We start from the raw sequence: 21,379 nt of genomic DNA, 5'->3' as shown, positions 1-21,379 counted from the left end.
TGTTTTCAGATCACTTTTTCTGCAGTTCCCCACAGTGTGAGTCATCCCAATATTCATACACTTGCAGAATGTATACACTTGGTTAACATGCAATTTTTGCATTCAGAAGCAGCAAATTAAATTTGTCTGAGCAGAATTGCTATGTGCACAGAGGGGGGAAAAGTAATTTCTGCCCAGGCACTTCCCCTTTGCTCCTAGCACAGGCTATTGTAATAGGTATGTAGCTGAAGGATGGCAAAGGAAAACCAGAAAGAGACAGACGCGAGATGCTGGGCTTTGGCAATATGGTTTTGTAAACAAAGTGACACAAATTGGGGCAGAAATTCCAGTGGGACAAGGGAGGAAACTGGAAGACTGGAAATACAGCACAAAGCTGAGCTCCATCCAGATGGTGTTTTTAATAAATTTATCAGACACATATGAAAGACAGTAACGAACATTCAGATGGGGAGTGGCCCGGCCCCTACGGGAAGTAAAACAGTATGGCACCTTCTGTGCGCTCTAGTCAGTTAGAATCACTCTCTAATTTTTCCCAGGAAAAAAGGCCACAGAATTTATTCAAACCATTGAGTAATTATTATGCAGTCCAACTAGGCAGGCTGAGGTTTGTGTTTCTAGGAAGAAGAATTAATAACAGAATTTTTTCCTGCTGAAATGAAGGAGGTGGCCTATATTAGTAAACCCAGTGGTGACATTTAGGACAGACCTCTTCTCTGAGAACTCTTATGGTATGACTATAACCAGATAGCAATACTGTCAGGCATAAAAAAGCTTCTGTAGTCTTTACAAGTCATGTTATTATATACATTCCTCCTCTTCCTCCTGTTCTCCCCCAAATGGTTTCCCTATCAGAAAATATTTTAGTCTACCATGAGTGACCAATCTTTCTGTATGTGGGACAAACTTTTAGGGGAAGAGAAGTTGAGAGAGCTAAGGGTATATGTAGTGCTTATAAAGCAGCTCTTCTGCAGTGGGCATAATTGTTTTCTTTTTAATGTTTAGGTCAAGACCCAGAGATTGATCATACTTCACTTTTCTAAGAAAACTTTCCCTTAGAAAGCAGTTTTTTCTGCTTTATTCAGTAACTTTTAGATTTTCTAGCTTTTGGTAAGGAGCTATGTTAAGTGCCACACCTATATATGCATGCTTTTCCAGCTCTGATTCATTCTTTCAGCAAATATTTATTTAATAACTGCTATATGCTAGGCACTCTTTCTTATCAGTTGGGAATACAGCAGTGAAAAAAAGAAACAAAAGTTCCTGCCCTTATGAAACTCACATGCTAAATCTCCAATTGTCAGGTTAGATCAGATTGAAATACTGGTTTGGATATTAAGAATTGGCCCAGTGCTGGAATTATGGTCTCACCTTGGTCATTTACAGAAAGTCTTTATCCACAGGGTTTGTGCCCAGGTCCCTATCCTTCTCTTCTTTCCACCCGTTGGCATCATTTGGTCGTTATATTGTTAATTTGACTCATTGTTTAAAACATAGGAATGAGAATTAAGAAAAGTGCTGATCTGATTTTCTACCTTATGGAATAAGTACAGTTGCTTATCAAGTTGCTAATAGAGTTCTAGCAAAAGCAATTTCTTGAAAGGAAATTTGGGAGTTGGTGTAGATTTCACTAATACAGTCTATCTCTGTGTATTATATGTGTCTATGTTTATCTGTGTTGGGCACCCTTTGTACATCCAGACTTTGACTGAAAAACATTAATGAATGATGATGTCAAGATCAAAGTGGAAACCATGGAATACGGTTCTCCAGCACATAGATATAGGATTTTTTGTTAAGAAGGCACTGTTTCTGTTTTTGTTTTTGAAATGTTCTTTTTTTTTAAATCCCGACCAGGGATTGAACCAAGACCCACAGCAGTGAAAGTGTGGAGTCTTAACCACTGAACTGCCAGGAAAGTCCCAAGAAGGCAAAGTTCTTTAATGTAGCATATGTTAGACTACCTTAAGATTCCAGAGGGTCAGAGGGTGATATTACTAGGGCAGTTTTGCTTAGAGAAAATGTTGGAGACTGAAAGAATCTCCTTTAATAAATATTTCTAAATATGTCTTTAGAAAAGGAATTCTGAGTGCTTATCCCAGCCTTTTTTCCCAAAGAGCTTTAAACCATATCACTAATGATTTTATGATCGTCTCTGATGCTGCTGCATTAATTGACTAGTTAAAATCAGATCATCTAGGGATAAAATTGTGAAGCAGTAAGGTAGCTTAGGAGGAAATTGATAAACTCAGGGAGAGTCAGCAAGGACAACCGTCAAGACCTAGTGGATACTACAGAGCACATCAGCATTGTAAAGAATCCTAAAAGGTTTATCCTTTCAAACCCTCTGAAATTACTTGCCATATTTCTGGTTTTCATAAAAACAGTATTAACATTTGTGGAATTTAAAAAATAACCAATATTCCATTTGTGGAAAAGAACATAAGGAACATATATGTAAAGTTTGGAGAGCAGGAACACTCACATGTTCACCACCCATCTTGAGAAATAGAACACTACCAAATCTTTTTTTTTTTTCAACTTTATTGGAGGATAATTGCTTTACAATGGTGTGTTAGTTTCTGCTTTATAACAAAGTGAATCAGTTATACATATGCATATGTTCCCATATCACTACCAAGTCTTTAAAGCCCTTTGTGTGTTCCCCCCACAGCACATCCCTGCTATCCTCCTATCTGGAGGTCACCATTCATCTGAATTTGTGTTTACTACTCCCTAGCTCTCCTTTCTAATCTCACCACATAGGTGAGATTCACTAGGTGTTTATCACTGAACAACAGAAGTGGAATTGTACACTTTGTATTTTTCTGACTTGTTCTTCTTAACCAACTTTCTTTGTAAGATTGACCCTTGCTAATACACATAGCTTCAGTTCACTTATTTTCAATACTGGGTAGTTTTTGTTTGACAGTGAAATTTTAAAACTCAGTGGACAGGTTAAACAGTAGATGAGACACACCTGGAGAGAAGCAGTGAACACAAACAGTAATTTAAAGAAATTACCCAGAATGCTTCAAAAAGAGGTAAAGAGGAAAAAAATGAGGTAAAGAGGAAAAAATGAAAGGAAGTAGAGAGGATAGAATGAGAAGTTCCAACAGAGGTCTAATGGGAATTCTAGAAGAAAAAAAAACAGAAAATGAGGGAGAATCAATACTCACAGAAATAATGGTTAAAATGTTCCAGACTTGATAAAAGCCATAAATGCTTATATTCAGTCCTGAGCAGGATAAATTTAGTCTGCATCTAGGTACAACATAGTAAAATTGCAAAACACTAAAACCAAAAAGAAATCCTTAAAATTAACTGCGGAGAAAAAAACAAATTGCAGCAGTTAGAGGGATAGCAGACATAACAGTAGAAGCTAGAAGACTATGGAATAATATCTTAAAAGTGCTGAGGAAAAAACAGCTTTTCACTTAGAGTTCTATACCCAATTAAACTATTTTTCAAGAGTGGTGGCAAAATATACTTTCAAGTAAAGACTTTGCTGAATGGATGTGTCTTAGAAGGAAGTTGACCCAAGAAGAAAGGAGGATATAAAAAAAGTAAAGGTGAATAAATTGGTGAATGTGAATAAATAAGTTTTGGCTGTATGAGATAATAATAATGATGACTGATTTTGAGAGTCTAAAACAAGGTAGAAGTAAAATGTTAGGTAAGAATAACAAGCCAAGAGGCAAGATGATTTGTATGAAAAAGTGTTAAGATCTTTTATATTGTTCAGGAGAAGGGAATATGTGATTTTTAATTTTAGGCATTGTTAAGTCTGGTATGCGTATATAGAATTTAGTAAAAGAATAGAAATAGAATATATAACTTCCCAATCAAATCAGTAGGGATAGCTGGTGGGGAAAATAAAGGAAATTCAATCCGTTAGAAAACAGGAACAGAGTAGACAGAGAGGTGGGGGAAGCAGCAGAGAAAAAAAAAACTTGTAAGTAGAAATAAAAGTGAGTAAATGGGACTTCCCTGGTGGCGCAGTGGTTGGGAGTCAGCCTGCCAATGCAGGGGACCCAGGTTCGAGCCCTGGTCCGGGAGGATCCCGCGTGCTGTGGAACAACTGGGCCCATGCGCCACAGCTGCCTGGCCTGCTCTCTGGGGCCCGCAAGCCACAACTACTGAGCCCGGGCACCACAACTGCTGAGGTCCATGCACCTGAAGCCCATGCTCTGCAGAAGGAGAGGCCACTGCAGTGGAAGGCCCGCACACCGCCATGAGGAGTGGCCCCCTATCGCAGCCTCTGGAGGGGACCTGTGTGCAGCAACAAAGACTCAACACAGCCTAAAATAAATATTTTTTTTTTCAAAAAGTGAATTAGTATACATCAGTAATAACAATTAATATAAGTCATGTAAATCTGCCAGTTAAAAGACAAAGGACACTGAATTTTTCAAAAATCTAGTTATATGTTATCACAAGAGACCAGAAAACTAGAAGAGTGATGCTAAGGAAACAGTAGCCAAAATAAAGGCACTATATTTATTTGACATCAGAACATGTAGATTTTAGGGCAAAGGATTATTAGAGATAAAAAATTACACTACATAATGATGAAAGGTTCAATCTACCAGTTAGATATAATTCTAAAATAATATACACGAAATGATGTGTTCTCAAAATACATAAAGCAAAAATTGACAGAATTACAAGGAGAAATTGACAGATCTACAGTCATAGTGGGAAATTTAAACAAACCTCTCCCATTAATTAATAAGCATGTAAGTGATTTGAACAGCTCAGTAAGTTCGATATAGTAGATATATATAGAAACATACACCTCCCAAATTAGAGAATACACATTCTCTTCAGGCACATGTAAAATATTTATAAGAACCATGAACTAGACCACAGAAAAGCAAATCTCATCAAATTCTACAAAGTCAGTATCATACAGACCACACCTTTTTATCCACATTACAGTGTAATTAAAAATCAGTAACAAAAACTTGAAAAGTTAAAAAACGTTCTTATGAATAATTTGTGAAGCAAACAAAAATCTTAATGGAAATTAGAAAAAACTTAGATGCAATCAACTTTTAAAACACTTTATGTCAGAAAACCCAGATGGAGGAACATTCTACACCATAGTTGACTCTAATACTCTTCAAAACACTGTATATTAAAACTTAAGGGTAAAGATAAAGCAGGACTTAGAGGTAAAATATTAGCTTTAAATGCATTTATTAGAAAAGAAGAAAAGTTAATGTTTTGCTCATTATTTGCTTCAGATATTTAGAAAAAAATAGAATAAATCCAAAGGAATAGAAAGAAGAAATAATAAAAAGAGCAGATTTAGTGAAGTAGGAAATAAAGAAAATAATCCGCAAAATTGAAAATTGTTTTTTTGAAAACACTAATGTAGTAGACAAACATGTATAGGACTGACAAAAAAAGAAAGAAAAGGTACAAATAAAAATATTTGGGGGCTTCCCTGGTGGCGCAGTGGTTAAGAGTCCGCCTGCCGATGCAGGGAATATGGGTTCGTGCCCCAGTCCAGGAAGATCCCACATGCTGCAGAGTGGCTGGGCCTGTGAGCCATGGCCGCTGAGCCTGCACGTCCGGAGCCTGTCCTCCACAACGGGAGAGGCCACAACAGTGACAGGCCCGCATACCACACACACAAAAATTATACATATATATATATATATATATATATATATATATATATATATATATTTGGAATGATAATGAGAACATACTGTGAAAATTTTTATGCTAGTATATTAGGGGTTTTTTTTTGTCCCACATCAAGGCTTACTGCTTTCTTTTTCTTTTTCATTTTCTTTTTTAACATCTTTATTGGAGTATAATTGCTTTACAATGGTATGTTAGTTTCTGCTTTATAACAAAGTGAATCAGCTATACATATACATATATCCCCATATCTCCTCCCACTTGAGTCTCCCTCCCACCCTCCTTATCCCACCCCTCTAGGTGGTCACAAAGCACTGAGCTGAACTCCCTGTGCTATGCAGCTGCTTCCCACTAGCTATCTATTTTACTTTTGGTAGTATATATAAGTCCATGCCACTCTATCACTTCGTCCCAGCTTACCCTTCCCTCTCCCCGTGTCCTCAGGTACATTCTCTACGTCTGCGTCTTTATTCCTGTCCTGCCCCTAGGTTCTTCAGAACAATTTTTTTTTGTTTTTTAGATTCCATATATATATGTTAGCATACGGTATTTGTTTTTCTCTTTCTGATTTACTTCACTCTGTATGACAGACTCTAGGTCCATCCACCTCACCCCAAATAACTCAATTTCGTTTCTTTTTAAGGCTGAGTAATATTCCATTGTATATATGTGCCACATCTTCTTTATCCATTCATCTGTTGATGGGCACTTAGGTTGCTTCCATGTCCTGGTTATTGTAAAAAGAGCTGCAATGAACACTGTGATACATGACTCTTTTTGAATTATGGTTTTCTCAGGGTATATGCTCAGTAGTGGGATTGCTGGGTCATATGGTAGTTCTATTTTTAGTTTTGTAAGGAACCTCCATACTGTTCTCCATAGTGGCTATATCAATTTATATTCCCACCACCAGTGCAAGAGTGTTCCCTTTTCTCCACACCCTCTCCAGCATTTATTGTTTGTAGATTTTTTGATGATGGCCATTCTGAATGGTGTGAGGTGATACCTCATTGTAGTTTTGATTTGCATTTCTCTAATGATTAGTGATGTTGAGCATCCTTTCATGTGTTTGTTGGCAATCTGTATATCTTCTTTGGAGAAATGTCTATCTAGGTCTTCTGCCCATTTTTGGATTGAGTTGTTTGTTTTTTTGATATTGAGCTGCATGAGCTGCTTGTGAATTTTGGAGATTAATCCTTTGTCAGTTGCTTCATTTGCAAATATTTTCTCCCATTCTGAGGGTTGTCTTTTCATCTTGTTTATGTTTTCCTTTGCTGTGCAAAAGGTTTTAAGTTCCCTTAGGTCCCATTTGTTTATTTTTGTTTTTATTTCCATTTCTCTAGGAGGTGGGTCAAAAAGGATCTTACTATGATTTATGGCATAGAGTGTTCTCCCTATGTTTTCCTCTAAGAGTTTGATAGTGCCTGGCCTTGCATTAGGTCTTTAATCCATTTTGAGTTTATTTTTGTGTTTGGTGTTAGAGAGCATTCTTATTTCTTTCTTTTACATGTAAATGTCCAGTTTTCCCAGCACCACTTACTGAGGAGGCTGTCTTTTCTCCATTGTATATTCTTGCCTCCTTTATCAAAATTAAGGAGACCATATGTCCGAGGGTTTATCTCTGGGCTTTCTATCCTGTTCCATTGATCTATATTTCTATTTTTGTGCCAGTACCGTACTGTCTTGATTACTGTAGCTTTGTAGTATAGTCTGAAGTCTGGGAGCCTGATTCCTCCAGCTCCATTTTTCTTTCTCAAGATTGCTTTGGCTCTTCGGGGCTTTTGTGTTTCCATACAAATTGTGCAATTTTTTGTTCTAGTTCTGTGAAAAATGCCATTGGTAGTTTGATAGGGTTCGCCTTGAATCCGTAGATTGCTTTGGGTAGTATAGTCATTTTCACAATGTTGATTCTTCCAACCCAAGAACATCGTATATCTCTCTATCTGTTTGTATCATCTTTAATTTCTTTCATCAGTGTCTTATAATTTTCTGCACATGGGTCTTTTGTCTCGTCAGGTAAGTTTATTCCTAGGTATTTTATTCTTTTGTGTTGCAATGGTAAATGGGAGTGTTTCCTTAATTTCCCTTTCAGATTTTTCATCATTAGTGTATAGGAATGCAAGAGATTTCTGTGCATTAATTTTATATCCTGCTACTTTACCAGATTCATTGATTAGCTCTAGTAGTTTTCTGGTAGAGTCTTTAGGGTTCTCTATGTATAGTATCATGTCATCTGCAGACAGTGACAGCTTTACTTCTTCTTTTCCAATTTGGATTCTTTTTATTTCTTTTTCTTCTCTGATTGCTGTGTCTAAAACTTCCAAAACTATGTTGAATAATAGTGGGAGAGTGGGCAACCTTGTCTTGTTCCTGTTCTTATTGGAAATGGTTTCAGTTTTTCACCATTGAGAACAGTGTTGGCTGTGGGTTTGTCGTATATGGCCTTTATTATGTTGAGGTAAGTTCCCTCTATGCCTATTTTCTGGAGGCTTTTTATCATAAATGGGTGTTGAATTTTGTCAAAAGCTTTTTCTGCATCTATTGAGATGATCATATGGTTTTTCTCCTTCAATTTGTTAATATGGTGTATCACATTGATTGATTTGCGTATAATGAAGAATCCTTTATGCTAGTATATTTGAAAACTTAAACAAAACACATAATTCTCCTGAAAGGGCCAGGAATATCTAAGGTAATTTTGAAGAAAAACAGAGAAGAAGGCGAAGGAGAGGGAAGACAGGTGTTCAGTTTGTCAAATTTTATGATACTGTAAAATTATAGTAATTAAAACAATATGGTAAAGGCACAAGGCTAGGCAAATTAAGGAAACAGAGTACAGATCTTAAAAAGAGATTTAGATACGTATGAAAACTTTATACGTGACTAAAGTAACATAAATTAGTGGAGGGAAGCGATGAACTGTTCATTAAATGGTGCTGGGGAAATTAGCTAACCTTATGAATAAAAGGTGAAAGTAGATCTGTATTTAATAGCATACCAAAAATAAATCCTAAATAGATTAAAGAACCAAACGTGAAAAGCAAAATTTGAGAACTTTTAGAAGAAAATATAGGGAGATATCTTTATAAATTTGGGGTTGGAAAGAATTTATATACAAGAAAGGGAAAACACAAATCATATAGGAAAAGATTAAATATTTCAACTCAACATTAACCAAGAAAGGACTGACATCCTGCCAATGAGATAACTCATAGCCACAAGTGTAATTCCACTTCCGTGTGTGTGTGTGTGTGTGTGTGTAAATATATACATATATATGTCTTACATATTCCTTGAAGAAACTCTTACCTATGTACACAAGAAGACACGTTTGTAATCACAGAGAAAACAATGGTAACAATCTAAATGTCCCTTTGGTATATTTATACATTGAAATATTTTATATACTTTACACAAATGAACTAGATTTATCTGGCTATTGAACGTTCCTTCATCCTGGTTTAATGTTTATTGTAGACGTTAATATTGTTGACCATATATTCCCCTTCTTCTCCTGGGCACACAACAAGTTAGCCCTCTCCTAACCCCTTTGAAGTTAGGTAAGGCCCTGTGACTTGCCTTAGTGAACAAAATGTGAGCAAAGTGATGTGTGTTGCTTTGGGGGAGGAGTTTTAAGAGCCAGTGCCCAGTTCACTCCCTTCTCACTGCTGCTGTGATTGAAGAAGCATATATCAATCAATACAAAGCTTCCGTCACTAGGTTCCCTGCATGATGCAATGCTCAGAGTCACCTTGCTGATCATCGTTGAATGCATAGTGTGGGTGAAAAATAAATGTGTGCTCTTTAAGCACCTGGGAGAATGGAGGCTGTCTCTTACTGCAGCTTAAGCTACCTACAGTGTGATTTTATGTCTCAGCTCAGTTTATTGTGTATCTTGTGCCACTTCCTTTAGTTCTCTCTTCCAAATCACAGGACACTTCCCCTTTTCCATGAGATGGAGGTACCATGACTTAGCCTCTAAATATAGTCCTTTATCTCTTCTCCTTTCAAAGTCAGAGGGGGGCTTTTCTGTAAGCCCCTTCTCTGCCAGTACACTGCTCTCACAGGTTACTTTACCAGAGATTCTGCTTATTGCTTTAGAGTTAAGCTTCATAGTAAAGGGATTCATGGCCAGAAAATCCAGTCTCTCTCCCTTCCTCCTTCCCTTCCTCTCTTCTTTATCTGTGGATGGCTGTCCTTATCTACAGAGAGCAAAGCAAGCAGTGAAGGTATATGAGATGAGGGAGCAAAGCAAGTAGTGAAGGAAGATGAAGGCTCGAGTACAGGCATGCCCACCTTTGAAAAGTTAATGCATTGCTTAGAAGATACATGGAAGATTATTTACTCCACATCATTATAAAGTTAGAAATGTTTTGGCATGATAGTAGTACTGCTCACCCTCTCTCTTTGCATAGAGTATAATATTATACTGAAAAGTGTAGTATATATCTAATAAGAAATTGTCTTTTTTTCAAGCCATTTTAAAATTTTGTAAAGTAAGCTACACATCTTGAATGTAAGTAGCTAAGGTTAATTGTAGATTTAGGTTAAATAATTTAAATTTCTGAAGAAAATCGCAGCACTAGTAAATGCACAAAAAAGGTCCCAGTGGACTTAAAAGGCTCTCACCTTTTATCATTCTCTTCTCAGTGTTTAGAGAATCTACATCATTTTTGGACAGCTATATCATTTTGTGGATACCCTAGACTTTTGTAAATGAACAGGTGGATGTGGACTTGAAGTACATAGAGAGACACAGAATCAAAACAGAGCTGGTGTTTCAGAATGCAGCAGTTCATGAACAAAGAGATGAGCGTATGTGTTGAATTGCTCAGAATAGTAAACAGACAAAAAAGGGAAATGAATCATGGCCGAGGGCAACTGTATATTCTGTAAAGGGATTGGTACCATGTCCTGGATTGTTTTCCTGCTTTATGAATTCTAAAATACTGAATCTATATATGTCATGCTTCTTTAAACAAACGTACTACATTTATTAAGTGTAATAAATATGTACAGTTTATAGAATACTAATAAAACAAGTGCCTATGTACCTATCGCCTCACGAGAATAGAAGAAAACCAGTAGTTTTGAAGCCCCTCCAGGATTTCATCTTGGAAATGAAATCAATTAATGTTTGGACACATTGGTAGGTGTCCCTCCAAGATTTCATCTCCCTCTTTCTCATACCAATGATCATGAATTTTGTGTAATAATTCCCTGGATTTCCTTTTTAGTTTTACATTTATATATGTATCCCTAAACAAATTATATTTTTAGTTTTGCCTTTTTAAAAAGCTTTATATAAATGAACCCATGCACTGTGTTTTTCTGTGCCTTGCTTTTCTCACTCAACTTTGTTTTCTGATTAATCAATTTGGATATAGCTGTAGTTAATTAATCTCTACTGTGTGGTTTCCCACTGTAGTAATATTTCACAATGTATTTATCCGTTCTATATTTTATGGGGTATCATGTTTCTTTGTAATAAAATTCTTTAGGGTTAATTGCTACCATGTGGTTTGGTTTGTTCCAGCCTCAGGTTCATCTTTTTTAAAAGCTGTTTGGCATGGAAATGTGTTCATATCTTGAGATAATCAAGATGCTCTAATTTCTGTTTTATTATTGATAGTAATTAATTAATTTTGTTCATAGCACACTGGTGGGATATATTTGGCTTCTTTATCTTGATGCTGAATCTTGTGTTGGATTCACAGTTCCCATGGAGAACGTTGCAACAATTGCTGATTGTGCCAGCGTGATTGAAGGAGTCAGTCGGAGCCGAAATGCCTTGCTGAATGGGGACACTAAGAACTATGACTGGGATTCTGGCTATACATGTCATCAGCTAGGAAGTGGTGCAATTGTGGTTCAACTGGCACAGCCATACATGATTGGGTCAATACGGTAAGAAGATTCCCTTTCATTTATTACTTTTAAAATGGAAGACACGTGCAAATTGTGTTTTGGTACATTGACGATCCCAGTAACTTCAGTGAAGATACTCTTCTGTTCTTTGCTCTAAATATTGAGAGGAGGGGATGGAAAATGAGGGACAAAGATATACAAGGTGCTTGTTTGGATTTTCTGGTGGGGAGATGCACCAAAGTTAGACTTGTGGAGGGACTAGTTTAGATTTGTGGAGGGAGAGGACTAGGGCCTCTCCCTGGATACGGCACAAGTCTCAGTTCGTATTGGTTAGGGACTTACTGGATATCGAAATCATTTTCAACTCGAAGAAATGACTTTATATATGAACCAAACAGATCTGAATATGAAACGTGGTTCTAAAAGATCTTTTTACTAATCTTCACATCTGGGTTTTTGGTTGTTTTCATTTTGTTTTGTTTTGTTTTGCTTTGCTTTAAGAAGGGAACTTTAACCCACTATTGCTTGATTTGTAGGATCATATAATTTTAAAATGTGACACTGGTGACATCTCCCAGAGGATATACTTTAGTTCAAGAGAGTCATCTGGGTCTCAAATAGGCTGCCCTTTTTTTTTTTTAAGGTTCTAAGAAGGTCTCTGAAAGACTAATGTTGTGTGTGTGTATATATATATATATTTTTTTTTTAACACAAGATATTTTACATTATATCTTAGCCTGCCAGAGGTAGAGATGTTGGTGAGACATGACTGCCTTCCTGCCATCATGCTGTTCCACATTTTCCTTACTGTTTCCTTACTGTTCTCATTTTAAAGTTAGTATGTGTAAAGAAAGAAAGAGCACAAAAAATAAGGTAGTGGGATTCTAATAGACAAAGGTTTATTGATGTCTAAGCTAATAACTGCAGAGGTTAACACTGCTTGTCGGTTCCCTGGGGTACCCTGACAGGTGATGCTGGATTTCTTGGAGAATTCAGACTGTTGGTTTCTTCATTTAAATTGTCAACCTCTTTTCATAAAGGGTCACATACAGGCTGAGTACCACAGGCAGCAAATCACAGATAAAGAAGCCTTGAATTCATACTGCAGGCCAGACAACTCACTTCGTGCTTAGGAAGGGGGAGGACACAAGCCACAATCTGTGTGGACAAGCTAGCAGTATAAATAAACTTCCCCCAGATAGCCATCAACGCGCCCTCCTTCCTTCTTCTCAGCTGCATGCATTAACTAAAGTAATCATAAGCCATCTATTTAATAAGTCATTCTAGAATCTTTGTCATAAACGGTGTGAAACTTATCTGAATATTTCCCATTACAATCTTTTTCTCTTTACTTTAAAAATCTGGAAAACAGTTGTCCTTCTCTTGTCTTAGAGTCTGCACAAATTCTTGACGATTACCAATCGTGTCTCTGAGATTGCATCTGCAGGTTCTTTCAGAGGCTTGGTGTGTAACTCATCTGAGCAGGAGACTTGAAATCATTTAAAATGACTAGATACTTTCTTTCACTTCACCTGTTTGGGGCTTCAGTTTTCTCTTATGTTTGTTCTGCCATTTCTAATTTGAAAACCAGTCTTCTTGCCAATGAAGATAGAAGCAAACTGGCAGCTTAGCAGCTCTGCCCACTCTCTTTTAATGTTCCCTGTATTCTGTCTGCTTACCTGGCACCCCACATTCTCCACCCCCCATCCAACAACGGTCCCTGTGCATCTCAAAGCAATATGTCAGAAATGGAATTCCACCATTCTCCCCTTTCCCTGCTCAAGTTGCCTCACACTGCTGTTTCCTCATCTGATTTAGCGGTACTGCTCATCCACCCATCCACTGAGCCAAGAACATGGAAATCTTCCTAAACTCCTTCCTTTCCCTCACCTCCCCCACTGAACCAGTCAGCTGTCAATACCAGCTCCTACATATCTCACAAATCCTTCCTGTCTTCCCCATCCCCACTGCCATCACCATAGTTGCATCTTTGTAGTTTCTCTTCTCTATGTAGCTCTTCTTTCCCCACCTGCAACCATCTCCCACACTGTTACCACAAATCTGATGTGGTCATGCCCCTTCTTAAGAGGATTCATGGCTACTATTTGCCTTGAGGAGAAAGTTCAGACAACGGCATTAAGAACATGTGACTTGGGCTTCCCTGGTGGCGCAGTGGTTGAGAGTCCGCCTGCCGATGCAGGGGACACGGGTTTGTGCCCCGGTCCGGGAAGATCCCACATACCGTGGAGCGGCTAGGCCCGTGAGCCATGGCCACTGAGCCTGCGTGTCCGGAGCCTGTGCTCCGCAACGGGAGAGGCCAAAACAGTGAGAGGCCCGCGTCCTGCCAAAAAAAAAAGAACATGTGACTCACTTCTGTCCGTACAGCCTTGTCTCCTGCCTCTCCACCACCCCTACACGTACTGTCTCAGCCTATCCAGCTACTTGCAGTTTTGCATATGTCACCCCTCTCTTACCCCATGCCTTCAACTCTTAGAACATGCTGTTCTCATTACATGTGTGTCTCACTACCTTCTCATCACCCCTTTTTACCTGGCTCTTATAAACCCTTCAAGACTTCACTCCTTTGGGAATGCTTCCCTAACCTTCTATCATCTCCTGGGCTGATTTAGACATCCCTATTCAATGATTCCGTACATTCTGTATGTAATTCCTCCCAGAGAATTTGTCATGTTTGTATTATAATTGTTTACTTGCTGCCTCCTCCCAGCCTCACCCGATATATGAAGCCTGTGACAACTTGAAATAAGTGTTCCTTGACAGATTGAATGTGCAGATGAGGTAGTCTATCAAGATAGAAGGGGAAATTATAGCGGGTATAGTGGGAGATCTAGAATTTTAGATCGAGCAGGGACCTCGTGAGGTCATTGCCAAGGTGACAACTCAGAAAGAGACAAACAAGCTTTTCATGTGGCAAGGCTACCTTGGCCTCTAGCTCTACTCAAACAGTCAGAGATGTTGAATCTGACTCCAGATAAAAGGTGTTACTGGAGCTTAAGAGAGACAAGAGAGAACCGTGCCATTTGGTTTTCTTTAAATCCCCAAACAATTTTTTTTCCTGACTCAGAGGGGGATGATGAGCACGAGCACAACCGAAGGCAGGATTGTGTATCTCAGCACCGCGTGAAGCCTCCACCTTCCTTACACCCAGCTGTTGCTTTTGCAGTGAGAAAATCCATGCAATTGAAGCCCCATGAAACTGGCTGAACACTCAGAGAGACACGTCTCTATGAAACTAACATTACGTTGTCAGGAACTGCATTTCCCTCTTCTGTGACATTATCAATAAGAAAGGGAGAGGGATTTCTTAACCACCAATGCCTCTGGGTGATGCTGGATATCTCGGCAGGCCATGGTTAGCAGCAGCTGATGTGCCCAGATAGATGTTTATTGATAGGAAACTACATCAGTGGTGCCTCTTCATGGGGATGGGTAACTGACAAATGACAGGTTGATTAGTCAGTGACATTTGACCCATGGCTTCTATTGCTTGTGATGACTCACTTGCTTTCCTAGTCACTGTATCCAAAGAAGCCCAGATTCCAAATCAACGCCTAGAGGGAGAGCATTACAGAGCTGAGTGACTAACACTTTCTCCATCTAAGAGGGGGGAGATCTGGCAGTTCTGGAACCTCTTCCTCTGGGGGCCCAATCACAAGGTATACTGACTTTAAAATTTCGGGTTTCTTTGTAGGTGGTGAACACAGAGGCAAATGTCTCAAACATGGATTATCTTGATTATTGCATTCTTTATTCCTGAGAGAGGACAGAATTATTGTGTGGATAAGATTTCTTTTGTTTGTCTGTTTTCATCCACATAAACCATTTCTTCCTTTCCTGAGCATTTCCCCTGTAGCTGGGTAGGCAAGCAGAGCTTCTTTCTTTCTTCTTTTTTTTTTTATTTATGTATTTATTTATTTTCGGCTGTGTTGGGCCTTCGTTGCTGCGCACAGGCTTTCTCTAGTCACGGCGAGCGGGGGCTACTCTTCAGTGTAATGCGTGGGCTTTTCATTGTGGTGGCTTCTCGTTGCAGAGCACGGGCTCTAGGCGCACGGACTTCAGTAGTTGCGGCATGCGGGCTCAGCAGTTGTGGCTCACGGGCTCTATAGCGCAGGCTCAGTAGTTGTGGCACGTGGGCTTAGCTGCTCCAAGGCATGTGGGATCTTTCCGGACCAAGACTCGAACCCATGTCCCCACCCATGTCCCCTGCATTGGCAGGCGGATTCTTAACCGCTACACCACCAGGGAAGTCCCCAGCTTCTTTCTTGACAGACAATGCCCACAGCTAACCACAGTCAGTGGGAACCTAGTCCTGCTAGTGAGTCTGGTATGGCAAGTACCCTTGTGGATCCTGGAAAGGCTGACCTTGAATCCTGATCTCTGACTGTCTCCTCCTCCCTTCATTTTCTTTCATTCACTCAACATTTTTTGTGTGCTAGGCACTATTCTAAACCCTGGGGCTATAGCATTGAATCCAGAAAACAAGCATCAGTTTTCTCACAGAACTGACATTCTTGTTGGGGGAGGGGGCAGTGGTGGATAACCAGTAAACAACACTATTTGTAATATGTCAGATATTTCAAAGATGGAGCCATGAGAAGGGAGGACTAGGGGTTGGAGACAGTGCAGCTTTAGATTGGGTGTTCAGGAAGGTCTCACTGTGCAGAGCCTGAAGGATGGGAAGAGTAAGCCATTGGGGGACCTGGGGGATGAGCCTCACAGGCAGAGTGCCAAGGCCCCGAGGCAGAGCACGTGAGGCAGGTTGCAGGAGCAGCAAGGAGGCCAGGGTGGCTGGAGGAGAGTGAGAGAGGGGAGGAGAGTAAGAGGCAAGGCGATGGAGGTGACTTGCAGAGGTGACAGCCCTGAGATGTTTTGTTACTGTTCCTATATTCAGTCACCAGCTCCCCAAACCATCCCACCCACCACCACAAACCCGTCCCAGTGTTTCATTAGCACCATTAGAGGAGAGTTTTCTTTGCTGAGGAGAGGAGGGGCGGAGCTGGGGAGCCATCGTGCCTTTAGAAGCCACCTTCTTTGTTCCTGACCAGCCTTTGTCCAGTCAGCTCCCAGGAAAGAGACAGCGGGAGGCGTCCTAGTCCTTGCAGTTTATATGAAACTTTCTCCCCATCTTTGGTGTTTATTTCTCTTTCCCAAGGGCCAGAGCAGGCAGTATAACTTGGAAATAAAGGAGTTTGTCTTTGTTTTGTTGCTAGGTTTACAGGCACAGTGTAACTTGTTCATTTTATTTGAGAGAAAAAGAGAGAAGTTGCCTGGAATGTGCCTTAAAAGTGGGTAACGAGTAGTAATTATATCATTTTCATGCCTTTTTAAAAAACATTAAAATTTAAATAACAGGAAATCTTCAGAGGCCTGACCACATAAAACGACCACATAGTAACTAACCAAATCTACCTAAGTCTTAGTTTATAGTCCCTCTGTCGCCTTAGTTTAAGACTTATTATCTTTCTACTTGCTAATCATGATATCCTTTTAAGTATTTTCAGGTTAGTATGAGAAATCACATATGCTGTGCATTAGGCGTGTGTATCACCCAGTCTTTTTCAGCTAGTAAGTGACAGCACTTTGTTGAAACCCTCATTATTAGGTAGTCAATTAAATTACCAATTCTTACATTAGCTTGAAAATGATGGTTTTGTAATTGATAATGCAGTACTATAAGTAAAATACCCGTAATGCTTTAACTAACCTAATTGTGAGTAGGTAGGCTGTTGGAAGATGCAACAGTGCAGGTAGATGCAACTAAATAAACCCATAGTCTCTCTGGGTGTTATGAGGATTAAGGAGTTAATGACACAAAAATATTTTGAGTTCCTCAGTCGGAAAATGTTATATGAATATAATACGTTAGGACAAAATGGATCTAACCCAAAGTATGCTCTTGGTGGGTATTCATAATCTCTTTAGTCTGTCGGGAGGAGGTTTTTACTTTGCAATAGGGAAAAAAAACCCAGTTCTACCACTGATAAAAGTTAATCTGGCACAGAATTTCTGAACCACAAATCAGTTTATGCCTTGCAGTTATTAAACATAGAAAAAACAAAGCAGTAGAAAGTTAATCCTTTTGATTTTAAAAAAAAAAAAAAGTTAATCCTTTTTTAAAAAAAAATTAGATATGTCGCTGTGCTCCTTATTCATCCCAGCATATATTTCCTTCTCTTTGAGCTGTTAAGCCCACACCCAGTTCAGCTGCCCTTTCACTATTGTGTGGCTGCAACCATTCTAGATTATCTATTCAGTTTGTAAATCAGAAATCCCTTTTTCACTGCTGTTTTTCCTTCTTCCCACTGCTGACCACCCTGCCAAGCTATTGCTCGTCCACTTCCCTCCCAAGGATAAGCACAGAAAAGAAAAAGGAGAGGAATCACAAACCATTCCATTTTGTGTCCTGTTTAATAGCTCCAAATGAAGGCTTAGTCCATGAAGGTGGGGAGAGAAATTGAACCAATGACTCAAATGATGTTTTGTAATTATTTGAGTATTTTCTACGTCTGTGCAGCCCTCAAGTTCTTGTAGAACCACAGATAATCTCAAGTTGAAGATAGTGATTGTAGTATTGAGATGGACTTGGGTCTTTGCAATGATTTCCAAGTGCCTAGTACACTACTCTGTGCTGTGAGTACTCAGTAAACACTCATTGACTGAGCTGACAACATAGTATGTTGGTGCAACTAAAGGGAGTTCTGTCTATCAAATAAATTGGACATCATATTTGCTCAGTGTGTCTGTTCTAAGTATATGTGAGGGAACTGCTAAAGATCTGGCATCTCCAGCAAATGACTAAGACGAAACTCTGGTGTTAGGTGCTGACAGGAGCACAGGTAAGGACTCTTGCCTCAAGTTTCATGCTGCTTCCATTTCATTCTATCTGAGTGCTGCACAGGCAAGCATACATTTACTTACATTAGGACAGCCTTCTTTGCAACCTAGAGAGTGAAAAGTTTCCTTTTTGTAGTCTAAAGAATACAACAAACTTCTAAAAATATGACTCCTCTGGCTTGGATTAAGATTGCCTATAATTCTAGTCAAAATTGGAAAGACATTTTACCAAATTTGCTTCATATCAGTCATGTCACAGCCCTGAACCAAGGAATTCTTCCTTGTCTTGCTGATCCATGATTTATTTACCAAACGTTGTTTCTCTCACAGCCTATCTGCATCGCACTAAAGTCTTCTCTTATCACCCTCAGACCTCAGAACTCTGGTTCCGAGAAAAATTGTTGAATAAAAAAATTATAGTTGTGGTTCTCAGTAGATGCTGGAGTCTGAACTGTCATGAATACTAAGGCGACCAGAAATCCTGGAGCCTGGAAACAGCAGAGTTTTGGCGAATGGTAAATATGTCTCAGCTAGTTTCATCCCAGATGTATCTCAAAACCAGAAAGTATTGCTATGGCAACTAAATTGCTTGTTAAAAATACAGGAGGGGGGCTAGAATTCAGATGTTCTTTGGAAAAACAGGAAAGGTTAAATGCTCCCCCCAAAAGTGTGTATGTGTTTGATTTACCTCACATGTCAACCATTTATTTCTCTTGAGCGATTAGAGGAGTTGACAACTAGTCATCATAAAATATAGCTGAATACATGAAAAGAAAAATCCTTTCAGTTTCCAAAGATTAACCCATCAAGAAGACATTTTTACAGAGGATATCACCCCATTTGACACAACGTTTCATGCACAAATGTATGTTTAGTAATTATCCAGAATCGTTCATTTGATACCCCTCTGAAACAAATACTTTACCAGTATTGCTTTAAACAATCATTTTAAAAACTGGAATCATTCACCTTGGAAGATCAAATGAATGGAAAGCATCAACCTTCTCCTTCTGTGGTTTTACTTTGACAGGTGTTCCAAACACTGCTTCCCCCAAGATCAGCCATACAGGATCACAGAAATGTGCCTGTTCTCTTAAGGGCTAGCAGAAGCATAGGACTTTCAGCAAATTCACCAAAATTTCTACAGATTTAATACATCAAATTGCTTGAATCTATCTTTTGAGTATTAAGTAAATGAAGCTATTCTGAAATCTGATGAAGGGTCACCTTCATTTAAGAAATTACTCCTTGAATTAATCCAAAACAGTAATCTATCTTTCAAAACCTTCAATCCTCAGATACTCTTAAATCAGAAATTTTTTTCCCGAGGAGCCCCAATTTGTCACCTTGTTAAGATGCTTTTGGTGCATCATGGTAGCACTTGATGTCTGTCTGTCTGTCTTGTCTCTCTCTCCTCTCCCTCTCTCCCTCTCTCTTTAAACTTTGCCCTTTGTAACCTGGTAACCACAGAGGCACTTGACCAAAACATTCTTGTATCTTTAGTGAAGAACAAGCAGAAGCACTGAGACAAGAAAAACTCTTCCACTTCCCCTTCTTGCTTCTTCCCCATCCATCCACTTCCATTCTGCATCCTTCTCTTAGGAAAAGTGATTATGATGACAGGCTGGTTGGTACCCCTCAAGGGCTCCTTTCAGCAACTTTCCTGGACACTCAGGGCCTTAGCTCCCGCTGAGGAACCATTTTTTTTTCTGCTTTGTTACCTCTTTCAACAATGTGTCAAATTCAGTATAAGGAGTATTGGTTACATAGATAAATGCAGAGTGTGCTTTTACTTCTGCCTGTATTTTCTTTCCTGTGCCCTTAAGACCTAATGGTAAGGATCCTCTTTCTTCCTTTTACTTATGACATCTGAAACCATGTCCCTCAGTGATTATGACATTACCACCCTTGCCACATTATCCTTTTACTGTAACCAAACACCAGTCAAGACTGTTTAGATTTTCCATACAATTTAATGGTCCTTTTAGTTGCCATGTCTTTCAGTAGCTCTGGAGTTTTAGCTGCTTCACTGTCTCCATTTAAGATGTGAAGAGACTACAGTATAATTTGAGTTCCTTCTCTTTTTCTCTACCATCAACGTGGTGATACCACCAGTGCTAAAACTCTTCCTTCAAAGATTCCAGTTTGTTGCACAATCCTACAGAGCCTCTTATGGCCTTAAAAAGAAAATGAGAGAAGGCACTGTAGCTTCTGGTTCAAGCCACTCTCATTTCTTAAGGATATAAATTACAGAACCTTCCATTAAATGCTATGGCTAAGACTTGACACATTAAAAATAAATGAATAAAACTTCATTTTTATTACTAGCCCTCATATGCTCCAAAGGAGCTTACATTTAGCTGCAAATAACAAAGAACCTGATTAAGAAAGACTATTTATTAATTTATTTTTATTTTTTTATGGTTGCACTGTGTGGCTTGTGGGATCTTAGTTCCCCAACCAGAGATTGAACCTGGGCCCTCGGCAGTGAGACTGCAGAGTCCTAGCCACTGGACCACCAGGGAATTCCCAAGAAAACCTTTTTAAATGTTTTTAAAACTATTTTGGTTTTGTTTTGCTGTTGTTTGTTTGTCTCGGTCTCACATAGCAAAAAGTCTACAGGTGGGTGGCTGCTAGGATTGGTTCTGCAATTCAGTGAGCTCTTTGATTTTCTTGGTCTTTTCTACTTGTATTTTTGCCTCAGAGAACAGGACAGCTGCTACAGCTTTACCTACCACATCTGCATTTAGGCAGGAAGAAGGAGGGCAAAGTGGTAAAAGTGTAAAGAGCCCTGCCAGTCAAGTCTGTCTCTTTTTATTAGGAAAAGCCAAAGCTTTATTTGAAGCCCCACCTAGCCGACTTCCATTTAGTTATCAGGTAGAGCTATGTCATGCAGTCAGTCCTAGCACGTCTGGCAAAGAAGCTGAGGGTCATGGTAAGGAGTTGGCTCATCCAGTCAGCAACTCTGCCACAGACACTACCTCCTGCTTGACATTTCACATCT

General features: G+C 39.2%; 1 protein-coding gene across 5 annotated transcripts in view; it reads left to right on the top strand.

The window, feature by feature from the left end:
- Nucleotides 1-21,379, top strand: part of BTBD9 (BTB domain containing 9) — a 416,431-nt gene that overhangs the window by 294,586 nt on the left and 100,466 nt on the right. For all 5 annotated transcript variants that reach the window (XM_032647940.1, XM_032647937.1, XM_032647941.1 and 2 more), the window contains exon 8: nt 11,370-11,559. In XM_032647940.1, the coding sequence (XP_032503831.1) occupies nt 11,370-11,559 (190 nt within the window). The remainder of the gene's footprint in view (nt 1-11,369; nt 11,560-21,379) is intronic.

The sequence above is a fragment of the Phocoena sinus genome, chromosome 11, assembly GCF_008692025.1.
Source record: "Phocoena sinus isolate mPhoSin1 chromosome 11, mPhoSin1.pri, whole genome shotgun sequence".
Lineage (NCBI taxonomy): Eukaryota > Metazoa > Chordata > Mammalia > Artiodactyla > Phocoenidae > Phocoena > Phocoena sinus.
This window is presented reverse-complemented; position numbering and strand designations above follow the sequence as displayed.